Source organism: Gossypium arboreum, chromosome 11 (assembly GCF_025698485.1).
Source record: "Gossypium arboreum isolate Shixiya-1 chromosome 11, ASM2569848v2, whole genome shotgun sequence".
NCBI classification, from domain to species: Eukaryota; Viridiplantae; Streptophyta; class Magnoliopsida; order Malvales; family Malvaceae; genus Gossypium; species Gossypium arboreum.
In genome coordinates, this window is record NC_069080.1 from 125,906,053 (window position 1) to 125,926,662 (window position 20,610).

At 31.9% G+C, this 20,610-nt stretch overlaps 1 protein-coding gene and 1 pseudogene across 1 annotated transcript; both read left to right on the forward strand.

Moving 5' to 3' along the window:
* LOC108473134 ((+)-delta-cadinene synthase isozyme XC14-like) overlaps positions 1 to 10,085 on the forward strand; it is a 68,786-nt pseudogene extending 58,701 nt beyond the window's left edge.
* Positions 10,086 to 14,999: 4,914 nt separating this feature from the next.
* On the forward strand, positions 15,000 to 18,592 carry LOC108472971 ((+)-delta-cadinene synthase isozyme A-like). Its single transcript, XM_017774538.2, has 7 exons — positions 15,000 to 15,170; positions 15,329 to 15,596; positions 16,081 to 16,456; positions 16,571 to 16,789; positions 16,920 to 17,058; positions 17,718 to 17,966; positions 18,043 to 18,592. Exons 1-7 carry the CDS (start codon positions 15,054 to 15,056, stop codon positions 18,349 to 18,351), a joined length of 1,677 nt encoding a protein of 558 aa, XP_017630027.1. The 5' UTR covers positions 15,000 to 15,053; the 3' UTR covers positions 18,352 to 18,592.
* The last annotated feature ends 2,018 nt before the right edge of the window (positions 18,593 to 20,610 follow it).

The following is a 20,610-nucleotide window of genomic DNA, read 5'->3' on the forward strand; positions in this document are numbered from 1 at the left end:
TTGTTTTTCCTTATGTTTTACAATCTAACTACAAGTATTCTTGGCACACACGGCCTAACACAGAGGCATGTTTTAGGCCGTGGGACCCCTACGGTCCGAAGACACGGGCATGGCCATGATCGTGCTAAAACAGGATAAACATTTTCCCCAAAATAGAATGATACATGGGCTGCGATAAATAGCCACGGCCGTGCGACACGACCGTGTGCACCACATGGCTAAGGGACACGAGCATGTCCCAGATCGTGGTGAAACTGTACTTTAATTTCCCAAATAAATCAGCAGAGACATGGGCTGTGACAAATTGCCACAGCCGTGCAAGGCGACCGTGGGAGCCACACGACCTGTAACACGGGCATGCTTGAGGCCATGTGAGAACTTGCCCAAAAATCAAAATGATAAACGAAGTCAGAATAGAACACGGGCTGAGGCTAGGGCCATTCTTAAAGGCCGTGCGCAATCCTGATTAATTGACACGAGCGTGTTGGATTGAACACGGGCGTGGGAGAAATGAAGAGAGCACCACATGGCCGTGGGATGTGGCCGTGTGGGCCACACAGCCTAGACACATGGGCTTGTCTATGGGCTGTGTACGATACTGACTTAAAACATCATACCACAAGCACAAGTCATGAACACGGGCGTGTTGGACATACCACGACATAGGAGAAACAAACGAACATGCATACGGGCGTGGCCAAGGGACCGTGTGCGACAGTGACTAAGATTTCACAAAAAACATGAGATAGGAACACACCACACGGGCGTGTGCCACGGCTGTGTGGCCCAAAATGGGGCTTACACGACTGTGTCCCCCTTTTTATAACCCTCCCTTAACCCTAATTTATCTCCCTTCATATAAAACCTTCACCATTCTCCTATCTTCCCCAACCAGCCCCCCTTCTCCTTCTCCCTTTTTCCTTTCTTCCCCTTCCCCCTCTCCTTTCCCCTTCTCCCTCATCCCCTTCACCTCTCATCACGCACCACTCCAGTCGACCTACTCACCCCGCACACGCATCGAGCACCATTAAGCACTACTACGTTTCTCCATCCTTTTCTCTCCATTATCTTCATTTCTTTTACTCTCTTTATTTTAATTCTTGTTTTATTTTATTTTCTTGGTTTTTCTTTCCACTGCTGATAATGTCCATGGTTATGACTTTGATTTTTGTTTAGTAATCTTCGAATTTACTATTGATAGAATCTGACTTATATATTGCTACGTTCACTTATCATCTCTATTAGTCTTCTTTCGTTTTTTGTGTTTCATTGGTTATCATTTATTCCTGCCCTACACACTCCATGATTAGAATCATCACTATCTACTTTCTACATCTCATTTGCATCTTGGTCCCTGTTTAAGTACTTCTTTATCTATAAGAATAATTTCATGTTTATATTTAGTCTATGACAGTTCTTAGTCATTCTTATTCTTAATCACTATTCCTGGTATTCCTAATTTTAACTATAACTTGATTTATCTTTTAGCTCGGCTTTGTTTCGTTTTAGTACTATTGTTCCCTTTTATTTATTAATATCCCTTTGGCTCTTTGATTCATATGCAACATCACCACTTAGTCTTAAGAGCGATTTATTATTTTGAAATACTTAGATGTTTGATTACAAAATTGGGGATTATTTTATTGATGACTTCGTCTTTTACTTTTACAGATATCATGACAAATCCAAAAAGCAAGAAGGCTATGGTCCCTGCCTCTAAAAAACAAAAAGGAGCGACATCCTCCTCTGGCCCCACCGCTGAGATATGACATCCATTCCTCCAATTTCCACCAAGGCCCCAGAAGGAACTATTTTAGATTCTACAGCCCTGACCCCTAGGGGTGGGCCGTTGCATTGATTGGACCGCACTAGAGCAGGTCCATCTAGCTGATTCGGTTTGAGCCCTCTTAGCCACCGCTTCGTGGGACCAATTCTTTAACATCATCGAGCCGACGTATCTAGAGTTCACCTTAGAACTATGTTCGATGTTCTAGATGCAAACAATTATGGTGGAGCATGACGACCCAGGAACAGTCTAATTCAGCCTTGGCGGTCTAGTATGGCAGCTGAGTGTCCTAGTACCAACCCTTCTCAGTACCGACTTGCACAAGCTACCGATGAAGATGACACCGAGAATATTCCTGATGATATCCTTGCATTTCAGGAGGACCCACCTTCACAGCCACCACCGAGTCACTGACCAGTTCATGCAGCTGCTTCATTTCTGCAGTTTTTGACCACCTTCATCGCTTTGAGCAATATTGCACTTAGCAATTCAACAGCATCGAGGCGACACTACAACAAATTTGCCAACATTTTCACATATCGACTACAGCACCACCACCTCACGATCCACCTTTTGACGAGGACTTTTAAGTCCATCTAATTTTCAAATTGTTTTTCTTTTTCTTTTATTTTTATTTTTCCTTTTCTTTTACACTTTTGTTATCATTTTCTTACAAGATTTTTATTAGTATAATCTGAATTTTCTTTTATCTAGTTATTTTATTATTACTGACCATAACAACCTTATACATATAAATCCCTTAAATATTATTGATGGCATCGCAGTTTCAAAAGGTTCGGTCAATGGGTACTACAAAGGAATAAACAAACAATCCTCCACGACTGCCATATCTTGCTCGACCACAACCATAGCCATCACGACACCAACCACCACGATAACCTCTTCGCTGGGTACTGTGATTGTGGAACCCAACCTCTACCACCACCTTCACATCTATCTACATGTCACATACATATCACTTTCAATGTCTCTAAACCTGTTTCTGCTCTTTCAAGGATTACATCCAAATTCAGGACAGTTTCGCTTCTCTCCCTCTCTTCTGATATTATGTTTATATTGCTATTATCTATCTTTGTACATTGAGGACAATGTACATCTTAAGTGTGGGGAGGTTATTTATGTGATTATCAGAAAATCTCTGAATTTTTATCTTGTTCTCAAATAATTTTCTCATATCATTACTAGAGTAAATTTTGATTGGTTTATGATTTTTATTGATATGTTTTGAATTAAATCATAGGTAACTTGCATTGATTGTTTAAACTTTAAAACATTAGAGAATCGAGCATAATAAGTTGACTTTTGAGAAGTAAAATTTATAAGTTGTTTCCCTGAATTGAGGTGTTACCTTGAAGTTTCGAATTCACAGGATGGACATCAAATACCCATAATTTTCGTGAGATCTTAAGCCTTTTAGAGCATATATATTTCTTGCTCACTAATTTTATTGGTTATAAGTATGTCAACATTGATTTGTTATTCTAGATTTTGCTTTGATTATGCATGTCAAGACCACACCTTTGATTTGATATACGAAAATGATAAAGGCACTTAGGTTTTAACCCATTTACCCCATAAAAAGCCTACCCACACAATTGACCCTTAGTGAACCCCTTTGGGCCTTAACTAATATTTCTTGATTTTCCCCTTAATATTAACCCACAACTTAACCTTTTTTGATCCGTTAAGAATTTCTCCCTTTTTATTGACTCCCCTTTTATAGAGATTTGATTTGATTAGTTACCTAATTATGTTCGCTCATTCCAGTTGTTGAATTATTTCTTATTATGTATTTTCCATTCTTGTTCTTGTTTAAAAAAACGTATATTTATATTCATTCAGTTACATATTGTTCTAAAGAGTTTGGATAAGTTAAAGTTGTTATATTGAGAAAAGCTCACATCATTAGTTTCAAATAGTTCAAATTCTGGCACTTTTTTGTAATTCAGTGATTAGCTTTATTTTTTCTAAGTCTGGTAATTTATTAAATTAATCTCAATTCTAACCCTCTTTTGCAGCATTTATCCACACCTTTAACCCAAGCCCCATTACAACCCTGTTAAAAACCTTTTGATTTGTGTATCATTTCATTATAGTGGTGGAGATTTGATTTTCATACAAGCCTATGGTAATAACTTTTCATGTTTGACTATTGAGTGCTTGATTATTGAACCTTAAACACTTTAAGTGATTTGAGTGAATCATTAGTGAGGATGTCAACTTTGTCAATTTGGAATTAAAGGGTGATTACTTAGATAAAGGGGGGTACCTATGATTTTATGATTGAAATGCTCAATTTGGATTGTTTGAAACTTTAATGTTCTTTTAGTTAAGCTCTTAATGTATGATTACTTGTGAATTATTTCGAACATTATCGATGAGAATTATAAGTTGAGAAGGATTTACTTTAATTGTGAGTTGAGGATTTTGCTTGAGGACAAGCAAATGCTTAAGTGTGGGGATATTTGATAAGCCATAATATATACATATTTTTACCCCATGCTTGGCATATTTATGGATGATTTTTCCTTGGTTTTATTGAATTCGATGCTCCTAATCCTTTAAATTCATGTTTTACACTTAGGTTAGCATAGGAAGGCGAAAAGAGTAAGAAACGGGCCAAAAATGGATAAAATGGGCCTAATTTAGCGTAGCACACGGCCTTGGCACTTCCACACGGGTGATCCACACGCCCATGTATGACACACGGGTAGATCACACGCCCGTGTGTGACACACAGGTAGACCACACGCCCGTGTGTCATGGCGGTGTCGACATTAATCCAAGTCAGAATTGTACACGGCCTGAGCACCTTCACACGGGCGTGGCACACGGCCGTGTCCCTGTCGAGCTTAAGTCTAGTTCTACTCGAAAAAGGTTAATTTTAGGCTATTTTGGGCATTCGAAAGTCTATATAAACACTCTAAAAGAGGATTAAAGAGGCACGCAGAGTAGAAAGCAAGAAATACTCAAGGAAAGTCATCGGAATCACCTCGGAGGCAGGATCTACATCAAGACTGAAGATTTCCATCCAATCTCCTAGAAGTTCTTTGGGTTTCTTTATGTTTTGTTGTTTTCCAAACTTTGAGATGTTTTCCATTATTATTAAGAACTAAACTCGCTAAATACCTAAGGGGGATTAAACCTGAGACAAATTTTATTACTATTTTAACTATATGATAAATACTTGTTCTTATTCCTAATTGTGAGTTTTACCCTTGTTTTAATATTCCAGGATATTAATTCAGGTTTTTGATGTGCTTATTCAGTGGAGGAAAAGTCCATGTTTAAATAGTAGATCATTCATAATTAAGCGGAGTTGCATGCAATCCTAGAGATAGGATGACATAAATCTGCCAGATTAGAGTCAAATCTAATAAAGGAATCCATAGCTCGAGTTAATGCGACAATAGGGTTTTAATTAAAAAGAGATTTCGATTAATCAACCTAGAGTCAATTGTTTTTAGTCTCGAAATGGGTATTAACATAAATTAGGGATTTCTATGGATTAAGTCAAGTGAATAAATCGTCTAATTCAAAGGTAATAAGTGAAGTCTAGGTGGATTCTTCCTTGGGTATTATCTTCTCCATCGGTTTTCCAAAAAGTATTTTTCAACTTTAATCTCTATTGCAATCTTAGTTAATTAGATAATTAATTTTAGATAAAACATTCTCTTAAATTTTAGGCTAGATAATAAGAAGATAGTAATTACTAGTACTTTTAGTCCTCGTGGATACGATATTTCCAGTCTCACCATAACTATACTACTGTTCGATAGGTGCGCTTGCCTTAAGTCGAATTTTTAGTTAGTTTCACGACCATCACAAAACTACCTTTTGTTCAAGATAGATTGGTAGAAAGTTACTTTTGGATAATGAGAGTGTATTTTGAGCCACAGTACTCTTTTGCTAGGGGGATATTAGTAAAAACATTGGTCGTGGCATCAATAATGGATGACACATATGACGCATATGGCACACTTGAAGAACTTCAACTCCTCAAGAATGCAATTCAGAGGTTAGCAATACCATTCAATTTTAAAGTGATTCAATTAGTTCATGTGATCATGTATAAAAAAAATATTCAATTTTTAACTTTTCTCTAATTGATTTTTCAGGTGGGATGTTGATTATATAGATCAACTCCCAGAATACATGAAGTCGTTTTACAAGCCATTGTTAGATTTTTATGGAGAAGAGGAAGAAGCAATGATTAAGCAAGGAAAATCATATCGTGTCTGTCGTAACCATTTTTTTTTAAAAAAAAAGGGGAATCGACTTGGATTTTAAAAATAAAAGAACGGGAGTCGCCACCAATCCTTTTTGACGAGGTGCGATCGGGTCACCTCATAAAAGTGGTTGTTTTTAATAAATAGTTTGATTTATTTAAACAACAATTTTGGTCTACGCAAATCAAGAAAATAGGTTCGGGAGTCGGTTACGCTCGAGGAAGGATTAGCACCCTCGATACGCCCAAAATTGGTACCTAGTTGATTAATTAGTGTCTTAGTGTCGAAAAATAAAAAAAACTTGAAAGAATTTTAAAATACGATCCTTCTTTATAAAAAGCTCAAGTGTTAAAGACCCTCTCGTCTCAAAATATAAAATGTCACACCCAGTAAGTTAGGACACGACATCTTAAATTTTCGAGAGCGAGCTTGCCTTTATGAAATCTGTGTATTTTATTAAAAGGGTATTCGATTATTTAGAATAAGCGAGAGAAGTCGAAACCAGTAAGTTAGGGCACGTTTTCTCGAATTCTCAAACACGAAAATTGCCTTTATTTCTAAACAAAATTCTTATTTCGAGATGACAAAATATCATACCCGTAAGTTAGGGCACGACACTTTGCATCTTCGAGAATAAGCATTTTTCAACACTAAATATAGTGATTTGAAAGAGTATTCCGTTATTTAGGTTAAATGAGAAAAGTGAAACCCAGTAAGTTAGGGCACGATTATCTCGGACTACCTAATAACGAATTTTGCTTTATGAAAGAATTGTTTTAATACATTAAACAAAAGCAACGTGATTTATAGTAAAATGTAAAAGCAAAATATAGCATTGACGTGTACAAGAATATAATAATGGTGCGACGGTGTCAAAACAATAACATGATCAACTGTAAAAGATGAAGTAATATCAAGGCTAATAATATGCAATTATAAACAAATGATAAACATGGCAAAAATAAAAATGACAATGATAACGAAAATGAAAACGATAATAATAATAATGTAAATAACAATAGTACGTAATGATAATAACGCATGGTATTTAAACATGATAGTAATAATGTGAATATGAAGTAGTAGGGAGCACATGTATGTAAAACATATAATACCAGATTACAAATATGTATGCAATATTTATTAAAAATAGTAATAATAACAAAGACTAATAATAACGATATATAAACATATAAATGTATATATTAAAAATAATAATATGTGTACGTAGTATTAAAATACATAAAAATGCGATATTAACAGACGTATATGCACACAAAAATATATGTAATATATTAAAAGATTAGGCAGAGTATACATAAAAATATATATATGTACATAAAATGTATGTAATGTAAGATATGTGCTTAATAGGGAATATAATGTATATATATTTAATGAAAACATGTGTGACACACAAATACCTAAAACAATAGTATTAAGCTATTAATAATACTATATAATATATATATATATATATATATATATATAATGAAAATACGTACTACTATGTAATGATAATAGAAATAAAAAAGTAAAAGTATTAAATTAAAGTAATAATATATATATATAAAACTACATATGTAAATGTGTATATATGCGTGTAAAATGTATACTAATATATAATGATAATAGTGATAGTAATAATAATGTTAAAAAGTAAATATAATACAATAGTAATATTAAAATAAGATAATTAAAATAATACTATACCTATAGAAAATGTATATACATACATATGCGACAAAATATGTATTAATAGTAATAATAATAACCATATAGGTGATAATAATAACGATAATAATATTTGAAATATACATAAAAATAATAAAAGGTATGTATATATATAATAATAACAATAGTATAGCAAAAATAATGATAATATGTTAATGAATATGGTAATAATAATAATAATGATTAAAATAATGCTAAAAATAAAAAAAGTAAAAATAATATAAAAATCGATTAAATCTCAAAGAAGGACTAAATTGAAACTAAAAGCAGGATTTTGGGGCCAATTCGAAAGGAAATATAAAAAGGGGTACCTATTTGAGTACGCAGATAATATCCAGGGGCCAAAAGGGGAATTTACCCGAACCCTTAAAACGACGTCGCAGGAGAGAGGATTAAATCGCGAGACGTGATGAACTTTGAGGCCAATTTGAAAGAAATAAAAAAGCTAATTGCAAAACGTGTGAAAAGCGGAAGGACCGCGCACGTAATTAGACCGTCAGATGAAAACGCGCGGATCCTGAGGCGGGTCGGAGCTGGTTCTCGGGTCAAGGTGGCTAAACAGCGTCGTTTTGGGGCTTATGGGTGCCGACCAAAACGACGTCGTACGGGGGCGTATAAAAACCAAATTTTTCTGAAAAAATTTCATTTGGTCTGCGAGTGAGGAAAAAAAAAGAGAGGGGGGAGGCGATTTCGGCCCCAAGGCGATCATAAACCGGCCAGCCAGCGAGCGCAAATCGTCTGCCACCGTCATGTAAACCACCGTGTGCTGAGTGGCGGAGTTTCAAAAGGTATGTTTTTTTGTATTTTTTTTTACATCTTTATAATATGCGTATTCATGTGAGTAAATAGATTCTAAAATAAAAAGAAAAATAAAACGAAAAGGAAATCACCTTCGGCTTTTAGATCTTTCTGGATATTTTCGTTTTCTGCTTTTGATATTATTGGGCTCTTTGTTTTTTTTTTGCTTGTGTTTTTTTGGTAATAATGTTGTTTTTATTTTCTTTTCCAAAAACCCTCCGTACAATAGTTTCGGGTGTGGCCTTTTATATGCATTTCCCTTACAACTTGCTCTGCTTTCTATCTTGTCTCGTTTATTGTTTGCAGGTACCAGTGGTGGAGCAGAGTCCACTTGCAGGCGTCGGTGGTGGAGCAGAGGGGTGGGGAGCATGTGCTGACGGCTAGGGTTTCTTGGAGGAGTTTAGGAGGGTGGGCTAGGGTTAGCTGGGGTTTGGGCTTAGTTGGGCTGAGTTAGGGGTTGGTTTGTAATTGGGTTTAGTGGGTTTTGGGTATTGGGTCCAAAATTGGGCTTGTACAGTGTCAAATATGCAAAAGATGTCGTACGTTTGTATCTTTATCTCATTTTTTAAATGATTTTACATAAATAATAAAAATTAGTAACCCTGTTCTCTTATATTATGTAAGGAAAGTGTCGAATATAAGTGGAGTTGGCAAGGATACAAGGAGTTATTTTGTTATCCTTAAATATAGATATATGTTCAACATGAGCATATTCCATTTTATAATATAGATATATGTTCAACATGAGCATATTCCAATTTATAATAAAAAAATATTTATATTTGAAGGATTATAAGCTGTTACATATGTACTCAAAATTTGAGATTTTATTATGACCTAAAGGTAATGACTTCCTTTTATTATTATTTTTTCCCTTTTCATAGTTTAAACGACTGTCCGAATCTTATTTTGTGGAGGCGAAATGGTGTAATGAAAACTATGTTCCAACAATGAAGGAGTATATGAGAAACGCAGTTGTATCTGCTGGTTATGTCATGTTAATCGTCACATCTTTTGTTGGAATGGGAGATTTTGTGACACCTGAGATTTTTAATTGGGCATCTAACAACCCTAAAATCATTGATGCTTCTTCCATTATTGCTCGTCTCTTGAATGATGTTACTTCACACAAGGTACCTTTTTTCGAATTTTGCAAGAGTATTTTCAATAACTTATATTTGATGAATAAAACTAATATAAATATATAGTTTGAGCAAGAGAGAGGGCACTGTGCATTGGCTGTTGAATGCTACATGAGAGAACATGCGGTTTCAGAAGCAGCAGCATGTAGGGAATTGATGAAGCAAGTGGAGAATGCTTGGAAAGATATAAACCAGGAATTGATATTTGGTGAGATATCCAAAGTTGTTCCAAGGCCAGTTCTTACACGGATTCTCAATCTTACAAGGGTCCTCGATTTCATTTAAAAGAATGGAGATGGATACACACATGTTGGGAAAAATACAAAAGATGGGATAACTTCTTTGCTCATTGATCCAATCTCAGCCTCTTACTAAGGAATTAAGAATCTATATCATCTAGCAATCCATAGCGTATGTTTGTGTCTCTTTTACGTGTCATACTATGTTTGAGGTGTTATAGCAATCTAATGCGTTTTTAATAAGTGTCCTATACAAGTTTTTGTCCTACTTGTTACTTTGTATTATTGCATTAATAAATACTTCTGGTCTTTTTTTTATAACAGTGTAAATGTTATTAATTTTATTCAAATAATATACATGACATTGATCCATTATCTTAACCGCTATTTATTTAATTATTTATATTTTTTTCTGTAAATTAACAGGTTAAAATCCAAACAACTAATGTGACTAGTACGACTCGAATCTAAGCCATAGTTGAACCTATGTTACACTTTAGATGATGAACACTCTTAACTATTAACCATTAGACCATTACATGGGATTCTTAATTATTTATAATCTTAATTCAACCTACAAGTAGATATATAATTCAATCCAAAATCAATTAAACTAAAAAAATTAAGAAATTTATTAATACATTACAAATTATTAAACTGTAGCATATACACAATATGGGTGAAAAATTAAATAAAAATATATATTTATAAAAATTATATTAAATTCAACAAAGGCTTTGGTTAAAATGATTAAGTTAAAAATTTAAAATTCATGTGTTCCAAGTCTAAATTTTATCATGTATATTATTTTATTAAAAAATATAAAAAGATAAAAATACTCTCATATTAATACTTGTTACTTTATAAAAATAAAAGATTTTTAGTAATTTTAAACTAAGTCGTAGATAAATAATACATATTTAATCCACTAAAACTAAAATTAATTCAATACAAAGCACAACAAACTAAAACTAAAATATATTCAATTTAAATCAGAATAAATCATAATAAAATTACACATAATAAGATTTAAGTGCAATAATCTTTAAAAAGAAAATCACACATGACAATTGTGCATAATAAAACTTGAATCTGAACTAGAAAGCTACCAAAACCCCAACTCAAAGGAAGATGGACTAAATGCTTTCAAGTATTAATCGACACATGCTTAAAAATCATTGAAGTGGTTGCCTCGGTCTCTTAATTGGAGTAAGATGGTGGGGTATGATAAATTTGCAGAATGAGCAACATTTCCAATTGTTGACGATGGTTGGTGGGCAATGGAAGGGATGAATTGTTCTGGTGGGACCGTTGGATGGATAGTCGTCTAAGATGTTCCCAGAGACGGGAGGGATGCCATTGAGGAAAAAACAAAACCAATGGAAGATACATATGATCCTGCACTATTCAAATGTAGTTGGATTACAAAATCTCAACTCTATTTTTTAGGTGGTGGAGTATACAATTATGCTTCCCAAAGATTTAAAAGCTTTTTTGCTCCTTTTGCTTTCAACCTATGTTTTCCATGAGGATAAACCCAGTATGCTTGTATAGTGTTGTGTCCTGGGATTCTATCTTGTTTCAAAATCTATATAGTATGATTCATTAAGAACAAGTATTCAAATAAGAATGGGAGTAGTAGTTAAATCTCTTGTTGGGGTCTTAAAAATCAAAATTGATTGTCAATAATCTCTTGATTTAATAGAAAGAGTGTTATTTTACAAGCATGAAAGTTTAGATTTGATGTCAAGCAACCCCATTCTCCTCCCAATTAAAAGAAAAAAAAAATCAAAACCGATTGTCATCACCAAAAATAATAGTTTAACAATTTTTTTTTAATTTAGATAATTTATACAATTTAGTTTAAAAATCTTGCTTAGTGGGTTTCGAGACGAACTTGTCGTTTCCTAGAAAAGATACGAATGTTATTGGTGGTAATCTAAATACTGATAGAATTCATCGAATGAGAGATGATTTGGTAGGAGTGAGAAAAATAATCAAAAGTACAAAAGTGAAAATATAGAAGAATCAAAAAAAAAGTATGGAGAACAATTCTATTAGAACTATAAGAAAGGGGCAAAATAAAAATCTAATTAGGAAGTAAAAATTGATTATATACCTAGGGGCAGCAAAGGTAATTTATCCATGCTTGTCGAAATTGAAAAAAAAATAAATAGGAGGGAGGAGGCTCAAACTTATAACTTCTAGGATATAGGACTTATTTTTTAATTAGTCATTTCTACTCACCCTATTTATTTCGAGATGTGATAAAATTTTATTTGGAATTTTTAAAATATCATTGCAAACAAATTTCAATTTCAGAACAGTTTTAATTAATATAATTTTTAATAGAATAATTTATATGAATTTCATTAAACTATATTATGTAGAAATATTTTAATTTTTTAAATTGTTTTTGACATGTTTTCTTTTTAAAACAATTTAAACATGATTTTAATTTTATTTAAAATGAAACTAATAAAAATGCATTAAAATGTAAAAATAATTTTAACAATACGCGTGGCATTCATTTAGAGTGCGAAATGTCGTTATTTTAAATTATTCACATCATTATTGATCCAGTACAAAATTTAAAAGTATAGATGACACAAAAAAAATGAAAGTAAGAATATAGAAAATATATGTCAAAAATAAAGAAAAGAAAATATTATTCTTTAAAATAATTTTATACAATAGTTGTGGGTATTTATATAGATTTATTTTATAATTTTAAAAATTTAAATTTTATATATCTTGTTATCTTAAATTTAAATTAAATAATGCATATTTTATGATAATTTTTAATTTAATGAAATAATTAAAATAAAATTTTAAACAAAATTTAAATTAAATTATAAGGACAAGTTTTTAAATATTCAATGATAAAAATTTTAAATATTAATCATAATTAAATAATAATTTATATTTACGATAAAATAATTTATTTTTATAATAATTTTATAAACTTTTATTTTCTTACCTAAAGAATTTATGTAAAATTTTAAAATCTATCTAACCCTTTCAAATTTTACTTAATATTTTAACTTTTATTTATTAAAATTGTTAAAATATAATAATTATCTATCTGTCAATTATATATGTTATACACATCAAGTTTGGGTCTTAGACCTTATGGTATAACATAAAATGGTAATATACATATATATTACGATTAGAAAATTTAAAAAAAAACTAATCTAAAATTTATAAATAGAATAACTTTACGAATTTCATTAAAAAGTAGTTTTGTAAACCATATGAAGTACAACTATTTTAAATTGTAAGAAAATTGTCTAAAACATGATTTTCCTTTTACTTAAAATTATATTAATAAAAGTGTATTAAGGTAAAATAGTTTTGACAATACACGCAACATTCATTTAGAATGTCAAATATCGTCATTTTAAGTTATTTACATTAACATTAATCTTAGGTCAGTAATATATGTACTAGTTTGTCTAGCTTCGACGCATGGTTGATTGTGTATATAAATTAAAAAAATCTAATTATTTTATGCTTTTTATAATGAAGTTTTAAATTTTAAATAATGTATAAATTTCCTTGAATTTAAAAATAATTATTTCTATAAGGTTTTGAATAGTTTTTATATATTTTTTATTTAAAACAATTTTGAAAATAAATATTTTTATTGAAAACATATTTATAAATATAAATGTTTTCTACTTAACATATTTGGAAAAAAAAGTTTTAAACATATTTAATGAAAAATAGATGCAATGATAAATTTTTCTAGAAAAGTAATTTCACATTTTAAAGATTGAAGGACCAAAGTGATCTAAAAGAAAATAAGAGCTAAAATGACAAAATTAGTAAATGTAAGAAATTAACTTTATTTTTATACCTTAAAAATATTTTATAAAGTGACAAAGTTAAAATAACTTTTAAAAGTGATAAAAAATCATTTCAGCCTCACATTTAATTTTTTGGTTTTTAACTTTTAAATTTACGTTTTTATCAAATTACTCTAAAATTAATAGAAAAGATAACATTTTTAACTTTGTTGATATATATACACATGGATTGTCACATGAATGACACGTTAGCATTTAACTAATTTTTAAAAATTTTAAAAATTCAAAAAATATTATAATTTTTCAAAGAAATAAAAATTATTGAAATTATTTAAAACTTTTAAATATTTTAAATTTTAAAAATTAATTAAGTGTTGACATGTCATCCACGTGTATGTCACATCAGCAAAGTTATCAAATGTTAACTTGTCTAATCATTTTAGGTTGATTTGACCAAAAAAATCATGTTCAATGGTTAAAATAGACGAAAAATTAAATAAAGGGCCAAAATGATTTTTTTTTTATAAAGTTGGAGGGCAAAAAAGTCACTATGCCTAATTTTTACATAGTTTTACAAGGTTTCTTAAAAATTAAATTTAAATGATGATTATATAGATATTTAATATTTTAGCATTGTTTATTTATAATTTAATTCTATTTTTGATACAATGCCTAAAACTATTTATAATCTCTTCCCAACCCTTGAAAAGAAGGATAACACGCTTCAACTCGCTCGAACTCACATCCTCCTACGTTAACAACAATGTTAATGTCAACTTAAAACTTGAATACAAATTATTATCACTTCACTTGATTCAATTTCATATCAAATTTGTTTTGTTTATAGTTTAGTTATATTTTTGATTGATTGAATTAATTTGGTATAATGATTTATTTAGCTCTCCAACATTAAAAAAAAAAAAGTCTTTGTAGTCTTCCATTTAATTTTCTGCCTCTCTTTACCCCTCAAACTTGCATTTTTTTTTTCTATTAAATCACCCAAAATAGATAGAAAAGTTAATAAATATTAACTTTGGTGACATGGACATACCCCTAGATGTCAAGTCAATAATTAATTCATTTTTAATGTTTTTTTTATCTTTTAATAATTTTATTATTTTTATTTTTATTTTTACCGAACCCTGCTGTTCAATTTATAGATGTATATGTAAATATAGGATTTTCACATGCCGAGAAAGTTCTATAAATACTTCAACATAGGAGCTCTTTGCCTCACACCAATTCATCTCATTTCGTAGTGTTTCCAACATACAGAATTACTATCTAACGAAATGTCTTCATCAAAGCTTCCTTCTTCAACTCATGGATCCATGTCCAACCAGAAGCGTCCCACAGCCAAGTTTCATCCTAGCGTTTGGGGGGATATTTTCCTTTCATCTCCAACAACGGTAAAGAGTTTAGATACATACGTGTGTTTGCACATGAGTAAATATCAGTCGTTAATATATTGTTTAGCTTAAATCACATAATACAAGTGTTTGCACTTGAGTAAATATGTTTTCGTCTTTATATTGATTTCGTATTGTACTACATCACAATTTACCAGAACGTTGATGCTAGAACTAAACTACAACATGAAGAACTGAAAGAAGAAATAAGGAGGATGATTAAGGTAGTGATGGATGATGAGTTGCTCTACAAATTGCGTTTAATTGATACAATCAAACGGTTGGGTGTGAGTTACCATTTTGAAAGAGAGATAGAGGAAGTATTGCTCAATATTTATGAGCATGACTATAAGGATGACCAAACTCTCGAGACTACTTCTCTTCAATTTCGATTGCTTAGAGAGAACGGATTGGGTGTTCCTTGTGGTGAGTCCATTTTCCTTCCCATTTTCCACGTCAAATCTTGTTTTTTTATTGTTTTAACTGCTAGTTAGGGTCAACAAAATAATTTAATTGTTTTAATTCAAAAAAATTGTCCAGCTCTTTCTCCAATAACTTGAATGGATACAACTCAATCAAAATTGTTAAAAAAATAAAATGAATGTTTTAAAATATTTACTCTATAATTCAACACAAATAAATAATCAATTCAATACTCTAGATTGAGATCTATATTATTTTTCTTAAAATCCATATAAAAGTAATGGCATCTAATTATTTTCCTATAATAATAAATTATGATGATGATGACCACGATGAAAATCGTTGTCATATTGTGCATCTTAATTTTTTTTTCTTCGAGTTATTTTTCTCTTTTTCCTACAAAATTTGTTGTTGAGAATTTAAATTTTAGATTTAATTTCTCTATATTACAATGATTAATATAATAATATTTTATTGGGCTGATTAGAATGGTTCAACAAGTTCAAAGAGGAAGGAAACTTTAACATGTCCTTAACAAGTGATGTGAAAGGCTTACTAGAATTATATGAAGCTTCATATTTACGTGTGCATGGGGAAGATACACTTGAAGAAGCTCTTGGTTTCACTACCACTCATCTTGGTTTAGCCAAAGCTGCCGGGACTATCGAATATCCCCTTTCAGCCTTAGTCTCCCATGCTCTATACCAACCCATCCGCAAGGGCTTGTCAAGGTTGGAGGCTAGGCGATTCATTTCCTTTTACCAAGACGATGCTTCACATAACAAAACGCTATTGAAGTTTGCAGAGTTGGATTTCAACTTGTTACAAATTTTACACAAGGAAGAGCTAAGCAAGATCTCAAGGCAATATATTACTCCTTTAACATTCAACATTAATTGTTTATCCTAATTTAAAAGGACTAATTGATACCTAATAAAGAACTATACATAGTTAGGCTAATGTGTGTTTTGTTTCAGGTGGAAGAATGGTTTAGACTTAGCTACAAAACTACCTTTTGCTCGAGATAGATTGGTAGAAGGTTACCTCTGGATATTAGGAGTGTATTTTGAGCCACAATACTCTTTTGCTAGGGAGATATTAGCAAAAACAATAGTCATGATAACATTGATGGATGACATATATGACGCATATGGCACACTTGAAGAACTTCAACTCCTCACAAATGCAGTTCAAAGGTTATCAACTTAAATATTTACACATTATTCAATTTTAAATTTGAAATTGATTCAATTAATTTATGTAATATTATATGATAGACATCATTCAATATGTTTGATTTTGAACTTTTCTCTATTTGATTTTCAGGTTGGATGCTGATTATATAAATCAACTCCCAGAATACATGAAGTCATTTTACGAACCATTGTTAGATTTTTATAGAGAAATGGAGGAAGCAATGATTAAACAAGGAAAATCATATCGTGTCAAATATGCGAAAGATACAGTACATCCATACCTTATCTCATTTTTAAATGATTTTATATTAATAAAAATTAATAACCCTTTTCTCATATATTATATGAGAAAAGTGTTGACAATAAGGCGACGCATGGTGGGACTATTCACCTCAGCTCTACCTCCTGCCTTGACATTACCCCAGACATGATTTTATTTAAAATTTTATATCTAAAAAAAAAATTCTCAACTTTACCTAACTCACTCTAAAATATTAAATAATTTTTATTTCATATTACTTTTTACAATATCAAATAAAATGTTACAAAATTTAAATCTTATAAAATTTTATAGAATTTTAAGAAATTATAATTAAAATATAAAAATTAGTTATGAAATTAAAAAGTATTTCGGTAATTTTGTAAGATAGGACGAAGATGCAAGTTTAATTAAAATCTTATCTCTGCCCGAACTCTAAAATTTTAATTGAAAACCCTTGTCTCCAAATTCAGTTTTCATAGAAAATATGCTTTATAGGGTTGAATTGAAACATATGGGTTTGGGTTATTTTGTTATCCCTAAATATAGATATTCAACATGAGTATATTCCATTTTATAAAAAGATATTTATATTGGAAGATTATAAGTTGGTACTTACTCTAAACTTGAAATTTTATTATGACTTTCCTTTTTTTTTCCTTTTTATAGATTAAACAAGTGAGTGTATCTTATTTTGTGGAGGTCAAATGGTGTAATGAAAACTATATACCAACAATGGAAGAGTATATGAGGAACGCAGTTGTATCTTTTGGTTATATCATGGCAACCATCGTATCTTTTGTTGGAATGGGAGATTTTGTGACACCTGAGATTTTTAATTGGGCGTCTAACAACCCTAAAATCATTTATGCTTCTTCTATTGTTGGTCGTCTCATGGATGATGTTGCTTCACACAAGGTACTTTCTTTTAGAATTTTGCAAGAGTACTTTCAATGACTTCTATTTGATGAATAAAACTAATATAAAGATATAGTTTGAGCAAGAGAGAGGGCACTGTGCATCGGCTGTTGAATGCTACATGAGAGAACATGCGGTCTCAGAAGAAGAAGCGTGTAGTGAATTGAAGAAGCAAGTGGAAAATGCTTGGAAAGATATAAACCAGGAATTGATATTTAGTGAGATATCCAAAGTTGTTCCAGGGCCGGTTCTTACACGAATTCTCAATTTGACAAGGGTCATCGATTTCCTTTACAAGAATGGAGATGGGTACACACATGTTGGGAAAAATACAAAAGATGGAATAACTTCTCTGCTCATTGATCCAATCTCAGTCTCTTATTGAGGAATTAAGAATCTATATCATTTAGCTATCCATTTCGTGTGTATTGCTTTTATATGTTATATTGTGTTTAAGATGTAATTTAAATCCTAATATCTCAATAATCCATTGTGTATGTTTGTGTCACTTTTACGTGTCATTTTATGTTTGAGGTGTTATATCACCTCAAAAAATTATGGTCTATTTATATTACTCTTTTGTACTATGTTTTGTGTAATATTTCAATAAATTTCAGTTCTCATGATTTCTTAGGCCTTACAGGTTGGTGAGTGTAGAGAAACGCAGCGAAAGAAAGTAACAGGAAAATGTACTTCATTTCTCAAGATACTTTAAGATGATTATTAGAGACTTAACGTACTATATTTATATATAACTTAAAATTGCTTTAAAAACTTCTTAACAGTAAACTACTAACTGGTGTAACTACTAACAACTTAACAACTGTCTGCTTCCTTAGTCCTTAATATTCACCCAACCAATCTACTTTGTTATCTTCTACTTTGTAAGATCTCAAGATTGCTAACAATCTTAAGTTGAGCTCTGAATTTCGTAAAACATCCTGTTGAAAGAGGTTTGGTAAGCACATCAGCCACCTGATCTTGGGTTGGAACATGGCCAACAACTAATCTCCCAGTAGTCACCTTTTCACGAACGAAAAACAAATCAAGCTCTACATGCTTGAATTTGGAATGGAGAATCAGATTGGCGGACACAGCTATTGTACTTGAGTTATCACACCAAAGAGTTGTCTTCCCAGTGAGCTGAACATGAAGCTCTCCCAACAAAGACTCTAGCCAAGTAACTTCTGCTGCTGTATGAGCAAGACTCCTATACTCCGCTTCTGCCAAAGAACGAGAAACAATATGTTGTTTCTTTGAACCCTAAGATACTGGATTTCCACCTAGAAAAATACAAAACCCTGACGTCGAACATCTGTCATCTGGATCGTTCCCCCAACAAGCATCAGAGTAACCAACAAGAGATAGACGAGAAGCAGCAGTAAAATGAACACCATGATCAATTGTTGCCTGTAGATACCTCAAATTCTCTTAACAACTTTGCAATGAACATCAAGGGGATTATGCATAAACTGGCAAACCTTGTTAACCGCAAAAATAATATCAAGACTAGTGATCACAATGTACTGAAGAACCCCCACGATGCTCCTATATTCAAACTCATTTGCAACAAGACTCCCTGCATGAGCAGACAGCAAACAGGAAGACACCATAGAGGTAGGAGTACCTTTAGACTGGTCCATGCGACTTTGTTACAATAAATCATGAATGCACTTTCGTTGACTAAGAAAAATCCCCGAAGCTGTGTGTGTAACCTCAATGCCTAGAAAGTAACCCAATCTTCCCAGGTCCTTAAGAGAAAACCTTGAATCCAAGGATTCCATAAAAGCATCAATAGTCGACTGATGATTGCCTGTGACTATGATATCATCAACATAAACCAGTACATATATAAGAATGTCACCCGTTTGTTTAATAAACAAAGAGGCATCTGCTTTAGACAACAGAAAACCAGAAGTAACAAGATACTCCCTTAATTTTTGAAACCAAGCTCGAGGCACCTATTTAAGGCCATACAGTGCCTTCTTAAGTTTGCATACCAATGGCTGACCACTACTGTGTTGTTCAAAGCCCAGAGGCTGAAGCATATAGATTTCCTCATTTAAATCTCAATTAAGAAATGTATTATTTTTTATCGACTTGCCTCAAACTCCAATTGAACTTAACCACAAGAGAAAACACAACTCGAATTGTCATAGGCTTAACAACTGAAGGTCTCATAGAAATCAATCCCAACTTCTTGAAGATACAGGACCCTCAAAGAATTCTGATTCTCATGATCACAGACAACAACACCGTGGTGGTTTTCAATGACAGAGAGGTTTCTATCATGGTAGGAGTCGTGGGGGTTGATTTTCTCATATCAAGCAGCTGAAACACAAGCAACATTAGAATAAGCAGCACATACATCAGAACACCGTGCTGTAAGGAATTTTTGTAACAATGGAACACGTGATTTGTGATGGGTCATGGACTGATCAGGCTGTGCAGACGGAGCTTCTATCTTCGCAAATAGATAGAAGGCTTCATCAAAAACCACATGCCTTGATACAAAAATTTGACCATTATCATCCAGACATTTATAGCCTTTATGGTTAGGGCTATATCCAAGATAAGTGCATGCCTGAGATCGATATTGAAGTTTATGATTAATGTAAGGTCGAAGATATAGAAAGCAGTGACA